Raw genomic sequence first — 14,290 nt, 5'->3', positions numbered from 1 at the left:
CAAGAAGCATGGGGTCATTCACATGGGTGGGCAGAACTCTGAATTTGACTGCGAAGAAGCAGCAGCGTGGGAAGATGTAATAAGGTAAAAAGGGCTCTTTGAAGAAACAAAAGTGAAGTGAACATCTGCACATATGTGTATAGAAATCCCCGGAACGGAACATTAACTAATATCCAGTTACCTGGGCTTTCTGTAAAGGTGCCATCCGACAGCAGAGCACTGCGGTGCACTTCATACATATCTGCAAGAAAATGCTTTTGTAATTGTTAGAACTGGAGTCTTGACTAGAATTTAGTATGAGTGACAATGTGGAGCCATCGATGATTAATCCATATTCTTGATGTTCTGTCCATGCTCTGGAAAAGAAAAACAACGCTATAACTGAATCTCCTATATCTTTCTGTTTTGAAAACTAATTGTTTTTAAAACCACAAAGAGGAGGGTCCCGCGTAAGAGTCATCATCAATCTGGTTCCCGAACCTATAAACTGCAGAGAAGCAACTGTCTCTAATGATGGCACAACAGAGATTTTTCCATGACATCTTTGAGACTCGAGCTGCCCATATAGATTCTAAATTCTAAAAGGTATTTAAAAATAATGGGCATTTAGCAGCTGGTCTCTGTGAAAGAAACTCAAGGGGAATTGTGGAAATTACAGTCAGTCAGTCAAACTCTGATATGAAGACAAATAATCAATCTCAAAACTTCTTAATAATAGAGGGGAAGAAGGCAAAATGGCTTTGGGCATACAAATCACAGAAGCCCTTTTCCTGAATGACAAAGCCTGTCAATAGACCTGGCTTCTCAAAAATGATGGAGAGCCTAAAAGACACAGTGTTCATTAAAAACTACCATACAATAATGATGTATGTTCCTTAAATCAGTATCATTTTATACTGGATTAGTGGTTCTCAACCATAGCCTTCCCATTAGAATCATCTGGGCAGCTTTAAAAAATTGCCCACGCCTGAGGTCTATTCCCAGACAAATTAAATCAGAGTATCTTGGGCAGTGCTTGGTTATTTATAGGTTTATGTTTCAGAAAGCTCTGTAGGTGATTCTCATGCATAGCCAGGACGACTAAGAGATATTACGTTCCAAGAGAGACAAATATAACAGGTACAAGTACTTAAGAAAAACACATGGGAGGGGCTCCTGGGTGGCACAGTTGGTCAAGCGACTGACTCTTGGTTTCGGCTCAGGTCATGATCTCAGGGTCGGGAGATGAAACCCCATGTTGGGCTCCGCTCTCCCTCTCCAACCCCACCCCCACCCCCAGCATGCACGCCCTCTCTCTGTCTCTAGAATAAATAAATAAATCTTTTAAAAAAACATACGGGGGAAAACTTACAACTGAGAAAATTCTACCAATTAACATTTCATTTTTTTGTAATTAAGAAAAAAACAGTGATTAATCAATTTTTGTTCAGGGAATCTTGGGTGCCATTTGAACATGATCTCATCATTATCGATTCATTTGTCTAATTTTAGGCTTCCTGAAGCTTAATGTTGAAGGGAGTCTTGTTAAAATTCCCAAGAATTTTGTTCAAGTGTAGATTCTGACTCACTAGGTTTTCGGTGGGACAGGAGATTATGCATTTCTGACAAGCTTCTAGTGATAATGGAGCTGCTACTCTATGGCCCAAACGTTTGAGTCCTGAGAGCCTAATATGCTTCCTCATTCCTTTATTCCATATTCCCTTGGTGTATACTGACACTATGGTATTTTGTACTTGTCCATATTCTGCTTCATAATTTTAGAGGCATGTTTTATTCACTAATTAAAGAGATATCAATCATGTGTTCTCCTTTGCTCCTCTACTCACAGAGCTGACTTAATGTGCAGAGAACAGTGGCTCAATAACAAATCAAGCAATATTTATAAGCATCAACTCTTAAGTAGGACATAAAAGAAGAATGGGAAGAATCATTAACTCATCTTCCCTGGGAGAACAGAGAAACCTCCTTGAGGTGACAGAAATATACATGAGAGAATATACGCAAACAAACGAGATACTAAATGGCTAATATCCAGAGGTTGGGACAATAAACACACCCAGGAAAGACCAGTGGAACTGAAAGACAGGGCAGAATGAGGCGAGGGGAGAGTAGTATGCGGAGGTGTGCTAGGAAAGCAAGGTGCAATGGTCACTTGAGGCCTTTGCTGCGACCTCATTCTGTGTGTAATGGAAACCGCTTCCCTGGCAGAAGGACTTAAGGGATTCAAGGCATGAGTTGCTAGGAATTTGAAGTGCAGCACTAGTGGGGAGAATAGAAACCTGAATAAGGCTCGGTGGCTGACATGAAGCAGAAGCTGACAAAAGGGATTCTGGGTCTGATGCTTACTTATAGAACTTGAGGGAAGTCTGGGCCCAACTCCAAACAGATGAACCACAAGAGGGAATGTTCTGAGATGGTGAGTTCAGTTTTTCAGAAGCCCTGGCCTTTACAAAAGTACCCCAGAGCCGCTGAATGGTGCTGTGGACTGAACTGTGTCCCATGCCCTCCCCCCTTCCCAAATCCTATGTTGAAGCTCTAACCCCCGATGTGATGGTATCTGGAGATGGGGCCTTTGGGAGATGACTAGGTCTAAGTGAAGTCATGAGGGTGGAGCCCTTATGATGAGATTGTGCCCTTATAAGAAGAGACACCAGAACAGCATCTCTCTGAGCCATGGAAAGACGCAGTGAGAAGGTAGCTTTCTATAAGCCAGGAAGAGGGACCTCACCGGAACTCGACCCCAGAAATATGAGAAATAAGTTTCTACTGTTTCAGCTGCCCAGTCTATGGTTATTTTGTTATGTTAGTCGGAACAGATTAAGATAAATAGGCAAGTAAAAATCCCGAGAGAACACAGTTGTTAAAAGCATGGGCTCTGGAAATGGACAGACTTGTTCTACCCCTTATTAGCTATGTGATCTTGAATTCAAGTTACTGCATCTCTCTGAGCCTTACTCTATCTGTAAAGTGAAGAAAATAAGAGAGCCTTACTAGGTTGTGATGAAGACTTAGTGAGAATAATTACATGAAGTGCTAAATATGGTTCCCGAAACAAAGTGTATGCTCAAGAAATGCAAGCTAATATCATCCAGGAGGTCTTTGGATTTAGTGCGGGCCTATCCTGTGGCATTCCAGAAGAGGCAGTCGATTTGCTGATGGCCATAGTAAATTCCAGCAACTGGTTTAGACAAGGCTAAGCCTTGGTCAATGATTTCTGGGCACGGAATTATTATGCATCAGTGGCTTTCCTTGAGACGCTTAAGTTCTATAAGTTGTTCCTAAGCAACTAGTTGGAAGCAGAGTCGAAATGGCCATGTTATTAACAAGTATTTGGTTCCCTTCGGAGTTCTGGGCCATGAAAATCCAAAGAGAAAATGGCTCTAGGACCTCAAATTACAGGCAAAGTGTTATAGAGATCAATTTCTTTACATTCAATTTAAGAGATCACAAAAAAAGGAGCATTTTTTTTTTTTCTTGACATGGACCAGGCCAGAGCTTCAGTGCTAAATACCCACACCCTAAACATGAAGAAATTGAACTACTTTTCTAAACCTGGAGAAATACAGGATTTTCTTTTAAATTAAAAGAGAGGTGGAAAGTGCCAAATAACCTCAAATGAGCCATTGGCCAAGTCCTCAGGGAAGGTTTTAACTTATAAGGATAAAACACCTGCAGACAACGATAAATCATAGAAAACAGAGCCTTCTGCATAAATAGCTGTGATTTACATTTATACTCATGCCTAAGTATAAGAAACTGATGCACTTTCTTACTTTTTAAGGCTTCTACTACTTCTAGGAAAATCATGCAGCAACTTCTTACGATATTCTATCAACAATTCATGTAATCGATCTTCTTTCCTTTCACTTTCTTCGATGGTTTTTGTAGTCAGTTCCAAGAGCTCAGTGCTGGTTTGGAAGAGGCGGCACGCATAGCAGGTGGATTTGGCTGTCTCCATCTTGTCCCCAGTAAGCACCCAGACTTTCAGACCTGCTGCATGCAGAGCTTCAATGGTCTCAGCTGCTTGATCTTGCAGCCTGGGAACACAAAGGAAACCTTGTTATCCTCAAAAATTCCTGACAGAGATTCTGTAAGAAGGCTTGCAAAACAGAGTATTTTTACAATTCACAGCAATGCTGGAGTCCTGACATGTTATCAGTTGGTTTTCTTATATACCCTCTACTCCTTCTGGGACTGTTATCTCTGGCATGGTTTTACTTACTAAAATGAATTGCAAGCAGTGAGGTTTGGAAAAGCCAACGACATCTCTTTAGGTAAATGGTATCCAATGGCATAATGGAGAATCATCCCTCTTAGTTAAAATGTTCATAAACTCACCAAACATGCACTGTCACTTTACTGTATTTCATTAAATTTTATATCTCACCATACAAATACTTAACATGGTTCAAAACGGAAAGGGCCAAACACATTCCAGTGAGATATCGAGGGAAATTAGTGAATCCCCATTGCTGAGGAGCTTTGAGAGTAGGAAAGCCAACCATCCCGAGTGAGAATTTAAGCATAAATCCGAAAGGCAGAGAAGAATACTTTCTTTGAGTTCCCTTTGGTCAGAGAGTAAGAAAGAAATAGACTAAATGAATCCCATTGAAATTTCAAAACCTTCCGATGTGACTGAATATATATATGTATGTATGTTTGTAACTTTTTTTTGGTTAAGTCTCAAAATTTGCATTTGTAATTTCTTAAAAACTCCTAAAATATTAAGAGTGTAAAACCTATTCTTTCAGGCAGATCAATGCTGAAGCCCTACAATCCTGTCTAGTAGAGCTCAGCCTGGAGAGTTAAAGCAAATTATTTGACAGTATGCAAAAACATGCTCTAGCCTGTTGAACCAGGTTAGAATGAGCTCTCATGTTGTCTGCTCTAACCCGAATTTCCTTTCTGCTCATTTCTGTCTGTCAAAATCTTACCACTTCACTTCTATCAGGCACCAGTGCAAACGATGTCTAGCACAAAGCTCTCAATACATCACAAGACTATTTCATAAATATCTGCATAAATAAATGGATGGCTTTGTAAACATTCAAAATATCTTAGCGATGACAGATTTGTTCTTCTAAGCCACAAATATTTAAAACAAAATCATTCCCACGAACAGTTCAAAGTCTGGTCTATCAACAGATCTGAATAGAAGATTTCAAAATTTGAGAATAAATTACCAATCTGAACAGATACCACCCTAAATGCCTGGTCATTAAAATGACAAGAATATCATTTTGTAATTACTTGTCTTCCACTGCAGTGGCTCCAATTAAATTCATGTTTGTCTCAATATCATCAAAAACCTTTTCCATTTTTTCTTCTCTGTCTTGTAAGGCCATTTTTGCCTCGATGAGCTGTCTGTTAATTCTTTCATAATCATCTGGAGCAATTTCTTTGAAGGCTACACAAAGTGTCCGATACCCGTCCTAGGAAAAAAGTAGGAGATCTCTAGTTATCCAAATAATTGAAAAAAAAAAAAAATCCCACATCGTTTCACTGCACAAAAGAAATTCTGATATGTTAGTTAGAAAAAAAAACACTAACAGACTGCAACTAAAAGGGTAACATTCAATTAGGTTCGGAATAGCAAAATAATAATAGCTCTTAGAGAAAAAAAAAAAGCAGAACATAAACCAAAGATTCTTGCAAAGTCTTCAAATCTACCAATTCTGAACAGAAACTTGCTCCAGGATACTGTTTTACATTAAAATAAGGAAAATAATATTACTAAATCCCCAAATATAAAAATAGACAATAAAAAATAAGCTAAAATTCATTCAAACATTTAAATAGCGATCCCATCAAATAGTCATCTTTAGCATTTCTAGAGAGATGTAGGCTCACCATTGCATTACGTTCCACATGGGCTTTAGTTAACTCAATTTCATGATTTTGCACCCTGGGGAAGACTGCTGAGTCTGCTCCTTTACAAAAGAGAAGTATGTCTCCTAAAATAAATAAAAAACCAAGTTCTCAACCTAGAATTTTAAGACCGGTATTGGGATTTTAATAACAGGTAACCATTAAGGTGGCCTCTCCCACTCAGCTACTGTGGATCCTGAGCCTGCCTGGCAATGCTCCCCCAAATGGAATGAGACATCTTGACCTTTCCTCTCATAGGACAATGCCCACTACCTCTTAAGACCAAGATGGACACAAATAACTCAGGAGTGTACAACAAGTACCTCTGTTAAGATGTACTTCCTTTAAAAAAAAAAAAAAAGACATACTTCCTTTCAGGGATCATGGGAGACTGTCCTTATGTCAAAGAGCTCCTTCTGAATTCTCTTTGAAAACGTTGTCAAGCATGTTCTAAAGTGCATACATGGCATCTACTGATGTCAAGGACCAAACCCACATGCAAATAAAACCATTTTGAATGAACTACAGAGGTTACTTTAAAAAACAGTGGCTTGGTAGTTTGTACTGGAAACTTGAAAATAGCACTGTAGAATGCTAGTCTAAGTATGGCCTTATATCAGTCCGTGCATCCGGCAAAGTAGTCACCGTTGAGCATTAAGAAAGACACTTCACCCTTATAAAGCAAAATGCTGAGTTCAAGAAGTTAAAAAGAAGTGTAGCTCTGAGGTCAAGGCCCTCAGCAGACCACTTCCCCAGATGTCACACCATTTGAGTAGAACACCAAGTATTTCAGATGTTAAGTGGTTTTCTTTTTTAATTTTCTCTCACACATCCAGTGTTTAAAAGTCACAAAACAAATTCGGCCTTCACATAATGAAATCAATTTCATGACCTGGCAGTCACATCACAAAGTATGAATAAAGTGGGAAATGTTCCCTCAAGGGTCTGTCTGTATCTTCCCATTCTCACACTAAGGAATTTGGGATAGATTTAATAAAAGGTAAATTACTAGGATATAAACCAAGGAAAATTTGAAAAACCACCTAGAGACAGTCACAGTCTCTCTCTCTCTCTTACACACACACACACACACACACAGAGGCGTATCTGGGAGCCTGCATATAAGGCAGGAGTGCTCCCCCATGGCTCTTGCTCAATCCGAGCAGAAGGTATCTCAGCTACCATGGCTCCTCCGAAGGACATGGGGGAACCCTGGGATGATGGTACTGCTTCTGAAGCAAAGGGCAAGCTTCCTTACTCTGTCAAACAAAGAGCCCAGCATGCTAGAGTAAAGCCACCATACCCTTTCCCAGAAGTCTGGCCCTTAGTCTGCCTGCTACCTGGAAGTAAAAAGCAGCGGAGAATTAGGAAGGTCAGGCAGGGAGAGCCAGTGACTCTCTACACTCAAGAATTCTACTGCTAGTTAATCTCAAACCACCCAACTGTACTGGGCTGCCACATGTAGACATTACTGGTGATTGGCCAGTACCATGAACTATAAAAAAGTCACCCTTTCAGTTTCTGTTTGGACACTCAGGACTGAAGAGTTCAGTTTCCAAGAAAATGCATATACTATCCACTGACAATTTGGCAAACCGAACATACGTGCTTATATAAATACCTTAAGGCATACACAGAAGTTACTGCTTTGCATGACTTTAGGTAGTCATCTATTACTACATGAGATATTTTCCTTTCTTAAAATAACTGATCAACATACAAATCTACAAATGGAAAAAGAAGAGAAAGAGAAGAGAAGAAAAAGAGAAAAAGTCAAGTTTTTAAAAAGTATACCTGCGGGCACCTGGGTGGCTCAGTTGGTTAAGCGACTGCCTTCGGCTCAGGTCATGATCCTGGAGTCCCGGGATTGAGTCCCGCATCGGGCTCCCTGCTCGGCAGGGAGTCTGCTTCTCCCTCTGACCCTCCCCCCTCTTGTGTGCTCTCTCTCATTCTCCCTCTCGCAAATAAATAAATAAAATATTTTTAAAAAAAATTATAAAAAGTATACCTGCTTGAGTCTTCACAATGACACTCATACGACGACGGACAGAATCAAAGTTTAAGGTGTGAAGAAGTTCATACCTTTATGAGGAGAAAAATGAGAAAAAGAAAATACCTAGACCACACTGGGAAAAACAAACCGCCACAGAAACATCCTGAATAGAATTCTCCCCTTTTGGGGGCGCCTGGGTGGCTCAGTTGGTTGAGCGACTGCTTTCGGCTCAGGTCATGATCCTGGAGTCCCTGGATCGAGTCCCGCATCGGGCTCCCTGCTCGGCAGGGAGCCTGCTTCTCCCTCTGACCCTCCCCCCTCTCATGTGCTCTCTCTCTCTCATTCTCTCTGTCTCAAATAAATAAATAAAATCTTTAAAAAAAAAGAATTCTCCCCTTTTGGTAAGGGTTGCTGGCTGAGTGCACGACTGGCACTTTCCGTTGGGACTCTGAAATTTTTCTGCACTTAGAATGTGGTGTCAGAGGATGCCAGTGTTGCTTAAGGGCTATCTATATCCTCGCATTAGATTACTGCAAATGGGAAGGGGAGAGTGACTACATAGACAAAGAGCTGCCCAGCCATGCCATTTCTGGAGGGGTCTAGAAATAGTCCCACCCTGCCAATTATTTTAATCATCAATGGGGTGCTTACTATGTGTTGAGCACAATGCTAGGTACTGGAAAATAGACATGAATCTGCCTGAGTTTCTTCCCTCAAGAGGCTCATCGTGTGATTAAGGGAAGTGGAGGGTAATGAGATGACTAACTCTCAAATCTGCCATACACTGTAATAAAGGAACTCACTGGGCAGATATGAAAGCACAGAAGGAAGATATCTGAAGGAAGGCTTCCTGGAAGAGGTAGTGTCTGGGGCTGTGTTCTGCAGGAATGACATGATGAATATAAAGGGTGTCATGGCATTGTGAGTAGAGAAAAAGGCATGTGCAAAAATAATTCACTAGGGGCGCCTGGGTGGCTCAGTTGTTAAGCGTCTGCCTTCGGCTCAGGTCATGGCCCCAGGGTCCTGGGATCGAGCCCCCCATCAAGCTCCCTGCTCTGCGGGAAGCCTGCTTCTCCCTCTCTCACTCCCCCTGCTTGCGTTCCCTCTCTCGCTGTGTCTCTCTCTGTCAAATAAATAAATAAAATCTTTAAAAAAAATAGTTCACTAAAGCTTGAAATCTAGTCGATAGCAGCACAGCAAGAGGGGTAAACAAGGGCTGGGAGCTGAGAACATTGTAGTCCATTTCAGAGATCTGGAATTTTATCCTAAGAGCAACAGGAATTTACTGAAGGGTTGAAACAGTGGAATGATATGATCAGATTTGTACTAAGCTAATAAATCAGATGAAAGAATGCAGAAGAGTAAAAATAAGAGTTAATTATTACAAAAACATGGGGAAATATTTTCTGAAAATGAGCAACTTGGACGCACATATTTGACCTAAGAATATTTACTATGAAGCCTGTTTGTGATGGGAGTGAGCAGGTCACCACTTCTGGGATGTGTGTATGAGTAAGAGATCTACGTGTAGCAGGTCACCAGTTCTGGGTTTTGTGTATGAGTAAGAGATCTACATGTAGCATATCATTTGGTGTTGACCAGATGGGGGCACTGTTGTGAACCGGCTAGAATCTGGACTCTAATAATGATCCGGGCTCCTAGCAGGCCAAAGAGCCTTCGCCTGGCTTTTAAGCATCACTTCCCAAAGGGGTACATTCCCCAAACACATCTACACATATTACAGGTTTCTGAGATGGGTCTCATGAGATGGTAGGGGCCAGAGTAGAAGTCAGATAATTACATTTCAAGTTCAGATGAAGGAATTCAAATTAATCACAGAACCTAATTAAAACCTGCTATTAAGCCAAGGTGGTTTTGTTCATTGGGATCTCTGTAGAAAAAAAAAAACCCAAAAAACCCCAAAACACTGCTGCATCAGGGTACTTGCCCTGGGGCTCACACTTGAGCACAGAGAACAAGACAAAGCTTCTGACACCAAAGCTGCCATGACTGGCTGAGCTTGCAATCCCAGAGTGACTGGCTGGGTTCTAGACAGCAGAAGGTTTCATGCAAGTTCATGGATTTTTCTTGCAATGTGTGCTGGAGACCTAAAATTGGCATCCATGTTTCAGAAAGAAAGTCCAGGCAGATTCTCACTGGGGCTATTGGACCCATATGTGAACCAAATAGGAATAATTTCCATGTCAAGTCCCAGTTTCTACCCCTCTATGAAAAATATCTTCTACTCCAACTATATTTACATAAAACTCCAAGTGGGAAAGCACAGTCTTACACATTTATGGATGTAATAAGTTTCCTTTGTTGCCCTTCCTAAATCCACCCAAGGTTAACTGTGGGGTTAAGACGTGATAAACATCAAACACACAGTGCTACTTACTCTTCTATTTCTTTTCTTTGGTTCTCTACTCTCATATGGCCATTCCGAATTCCTACAAATGTGAACCCATACCTGTCAAAAGCAACAAAAACACCTCTGTGTATCTCTAAAGAATGATTAATTTTCCCTTGCACTGGGGTTACTCATACTTGTTTATTGTTTTCTTCTCTTTTGTGTGGAAAAAAAAAATCAGTCTATAACTATACTTCCCTTTACTGGCTGAGATGACAGGAAAGAGGAAGTCAAAGCCCAGTCACGACTTGTAATCAAGAGGCAATTTGTAATTCCAATTCTATAGCAAACACATTGGGTGACCTTTTAACCCACTTAATCATCTCAGGCCTCAAGGGTAAAACAGGACTGTCAGTTACAAAGTGATGTCAAGGGGTGTCTGGGTGGCTCAGTCGTTAAGCGGGTGCCTTCAGCTCAGGTCGTGATCCCAGGGTCCTGGGATCGAGCCCCACATCAGGCTCCCTGCTCGGCGGGAAGCCTGCTTCTCCCTCTCCCACTCCCCTTGCTTGTGTTCCCTCTCGCTGTCTGTCAAAATAAATAAATAAAATCTCAAAAAAAAAAAAAGTGACGCCAAAATTGCTAACAGCACTTCAGAAATAACATATGTTGTACAAAAATTGGCCATTGTTATAGAATTTGCAGAATATGAACATTTGGACTTCTGGTTGGTATGCATAAATACTAATGCAAGTTACATCTATGCATTGCTATTTTCTTATTGGTCTTAATTGGCTAGGTTTGGGGAATTTTTCACAAACTTTCAAATAAAGCAGTTCGGCTTTTTATTAAAGAATATTTATAAGACAAGGTTATTGAAGCAAACAGAGAAAAAACAACTCCAGTCCTCCTGTGATTTCACTTTCTCAGGAGAAGTACAAGAAGTGCTTACTTTTTTTTTTTTACCCTTCAAAAATGCTAATGTATTTCTCTACAACTCATCTCAGGGTTTTTAAAACAGCCTTACTAAGGTATGACTGATACACAAAGAACTATACATATTTAATGTGTCCAATTTGAGAAGTTTGGACACGTTCAAACACCCGTGAGATCATTACCACAAACAAGGTAAGAGACCTATCCAACACCTCTCAAAGCTTCCTTGTGTCCCACTGGTGTTCTGTTGCTTGTGGTAAAGAACACTTAACATGAGATCTACCCTCTTAACAAATTTTGAAGTGCAAAACACTGTGTTGTTAACTATGGGTACAATGCTGTACAGCAGATCTCTAGAATTTATTATTCATCCAGCATAACAGAAGTGCTTACTTTTTAGCTCCTTTCACCAAAGCTATTTCATCTGGTGAAGAGGACATGTAAGTTAATTCAGCTGATTCTGTAGGTCCATCAACAGCATCATTTGTTTTAATTTCTACAGTATGACATAAACACAAGGCACGCAGAAAGAGCTCTTCTCGGTTCTGTTGAACAGTAACAGAAAAATGACTCTATTATATTTTCCCCTTGATCACCTGGTAGTCAGTGAACAGAGAAAGGGTATTAATGCGAGAAAATGTTGTAACCTCCAGCAAACTGAGTAGCAGAAATTTCTAAATCCCTAATACTCAAATGAGCTATATATCCTCCCTTGTACCTAACAGCATCCCTGGTTCTCAGCTAAAATACCCTAGAGGCTGTGTTAACTCATTCAGGCTACTGTGGTGCCACCTAATACTAAATCAGTGAATTCTTTATGGCCTAAAAGAGTTCATTCAGTATCCAATTCACAATCTGGCAATAGCTCAGGTGCAGGGAGACTTGGGCCCATTTAATGTCTAGATGCTCCTGGGACTTGAATGATTTGAAAAGACTTCATTCTTGAAGCAGCTCATATTTTTAAAGACAAAGCATAAAGAATTATGATCATACAGCCAGGAAAGTGAAATTTTTGCCCAAAAGCCATTTTCCACAATCCTATTTATAAATTCTACTTGTTAACAATTTCCAGAGGTGTTAGTGAAATGAGAAAGTTGAAGTCAAAAGAGCAAATGGTTATTCCAAAGTTGGTGTCATGTACTCAGTCTTCATTTCTACTACACAAAGTTAACACATGCACACATACATTGATTTCTCAAGGTAAAATGGTAATTCAGAAAATGCCACCTTATCTGCTTTGTCAAAATACGTTAAGGGTCCATCAGTTTGAGAGAGTCCATCAGTCTCCTGAGCTGCACCTTTATACTTGTGCCCATCGATGCAGCACTCAATGAATTCCATGCTATTTTCAGTGAGTGTTCCAGTCTTGTCTGTAAATATATAATCCACCTAAAAACAAGGACACAAACAGATGCAGTTTTACCTTCTTTAGTGTGATTAATGTTTTGTTAAGCTGTAAGGCAGGGCTCTTTTCATATCCATAGCAAATCACTGTTTCTAAGACTTCTTGTCAAATGTCAGGTAATTACAAAAGCAATATTATGAAACGAGTGGGAAATGAATAAGAATATTTTTTTAAATTAAAAAAAAAGTTTTTATTTTAAGTAAACTCCATACCACATGTGGGGTTCAAACTCACAATCCCAAATTCAAGAGTTGCATGCTCCACTGACTGAGCTAGCCAGACGCCCCTGAATAAGTATTTCTTTTTTAAAGATTTATTTGACAGAGAGGGGGAGGGAGGGAGGGAGAGAGAGCGAGCGAGCGAGCACAAGCAGGGGGAGCGGCAGGCAGAGGGAGAAGCAGGTTCCTCACTGAGCAGGAAGCCTGATGCAGGACCCAATCCCAGGATCCTGGGATCATAACCTGAGCCAAAGGTGGCCGCTTAACTGACTGAGTCACCTAGGTGCCCCAAGAACAAGTATTTTTAAAGGCAGTGAAATAGTATCACATGTCCAAGGTAGACGCACTCAAATACAGAAGATAAATCGTAAAGATAAATGTGGCTATTTTATCAAACTAAGAAACTTACAGTTTATTACTTATCTATTTTGATGTAAAGAAGTTCTAAAATAAAAGTCAATTTTCCAAGTGGGAAATAAGAATATACTGACCACTTATTACACACACACACACACACACACACACAGAAAAAATATTTGTTTGACAGGAACTAAAATTAACTAGGATGTAACAAAACTTTTCCTTGAAAAGTAAAATTTTCCATGAATATACTGGGTTGAAGTAAAATGCACTGTGTTATATACTGCAGATAGAATCACAGAGTATGGATGGTCAGGGAAAATAATAGTATCAACAGTTACTTAATTAGGAGACACAGTAAGTCTTTAATGTTCAAAAACATAACTGAAGTTTCTTTCCACATACTGTGTATATTTTTAGATACTCCTGAAAAAAGTTTCCAAGTTAAAAAAAAAACGGGGTTTATAATAATAGGTTAAAGTATAATGTAAGCAAAAAAAGTATAATACAAGCATTCTTTCATAAATAATGGAAAAAGTAACCATGCAAAATAAACCATTTTGAGCATTTCCATTTTATCTCAGTTTTTATCTCTTCTATTTATAACATCTGGCTTTTGGAAACCCACAATTTTATCTTCCTTTTTGGCAATTTACGCTTAAATAGTTAAAATTATGGGCTGACAGGAACAAGCATAAGCACAAGATGAAGGTTTTCATTATGTAAGGGAGAAAGAGATGAACTCCAGCAGTAGTTGCTTTCTAATTATTTTTCAAAGCTTTTCACGGTAGCAAGCACTGACACAAATATAGCATTTCAATCTTCCTTTTTTTGCTCTGTTAGCCAGCCAAGTTTGAATTCTCTCTTTAAATTAATCCAAGTGGTATTATTCCTGTATCATCTAGATTTTTCCAGTTCAAACAAAACTCTCTGGGACTTTTTTTCTGATCAAAATTAATTTACCGTCCTTTTCCCCTGAAGGTTCTCCTGGGTTACTGCACCTCCTACACTTGGATGAGCATTAACCCATTTAGAAATCTTTTATAAGTGTTAAAGGTGATAGTTTAAAAAATATATCGTGCAATTGTTTCCCTACATATAATGTTTTGTGCAGTATGGATCTGCATACAATTACTCTCACAGGTATAGGCCAACAAATTATA

The 14,290-nt window shown here is 39.7% G+C and overlaps 1 protein-coding gene across 11 annotated transcripts in view; it reads right to left on the bottom strand.

The window, feature by feature from the left end:
* The window catches only part of ATP11C (ATPase phospholipid transporting 11C (ATP11C blood group)), a 172,948-nt gene that overhangs the window by 46,161 nt on the left and 112,497 nt on the right, over positions 1-14,290 (bottom strand). For all 11 annotated transcript variants that reach the window (XM_081808177.1, XM_081808173.1, XM_081808171.1 and 8 more), the window contains 8 exons: positions 12,372-12,533; positions 11,538-11,689; positions 10,260-10,331; positions 7,877-7,950; positions 5,851-5,954; positions 5,251-5,432; positions 3,774-4,037; positions 182-356 (listed from right to left, as the gene is read on the bottom strand). In XM_081808177.1, the coding sequence (XP_081664303.1) occupies positions 182-356; positions 3,774-4,037; positions 5,251-5,432; positions 5,851-5,954; positions 7,877-7,950; positions 10,260-10,331; positions 11,538-11,689; positions 12,372-12,533 (1,185 nt within the window). The remainder of the gene's footprint in view (positions 1-181; positions 357-3,773; positions 4,038-5,250; positions 5,433-5,850; positions 5,955-7,876; positions 7,951-10,259; positions 10,332-11,537; positions 11,690-12,371; positions 12,534-14,290) is intronic.

The sequence above is a fragment of the Leptonychotes weddellii genome, chromosome X (genome assembly GCF_054177405.1).
Source record: "Leptonychotes weddellii isolate Sample4059 chromosome X, ASM5417740v2, whole genome shotgun sequence".
Taxonomy (NCBI): Eukaryota; Metazoa; Chordata; class Mammalia; order Carnivora; family Phocidae; genus Leptonychotes; species Leptonychotes weddellii.
Note: the sequence above shows the minus strand (reverse complement) of the source record. Positions and strands in the feature narration are given on the sequence as shown.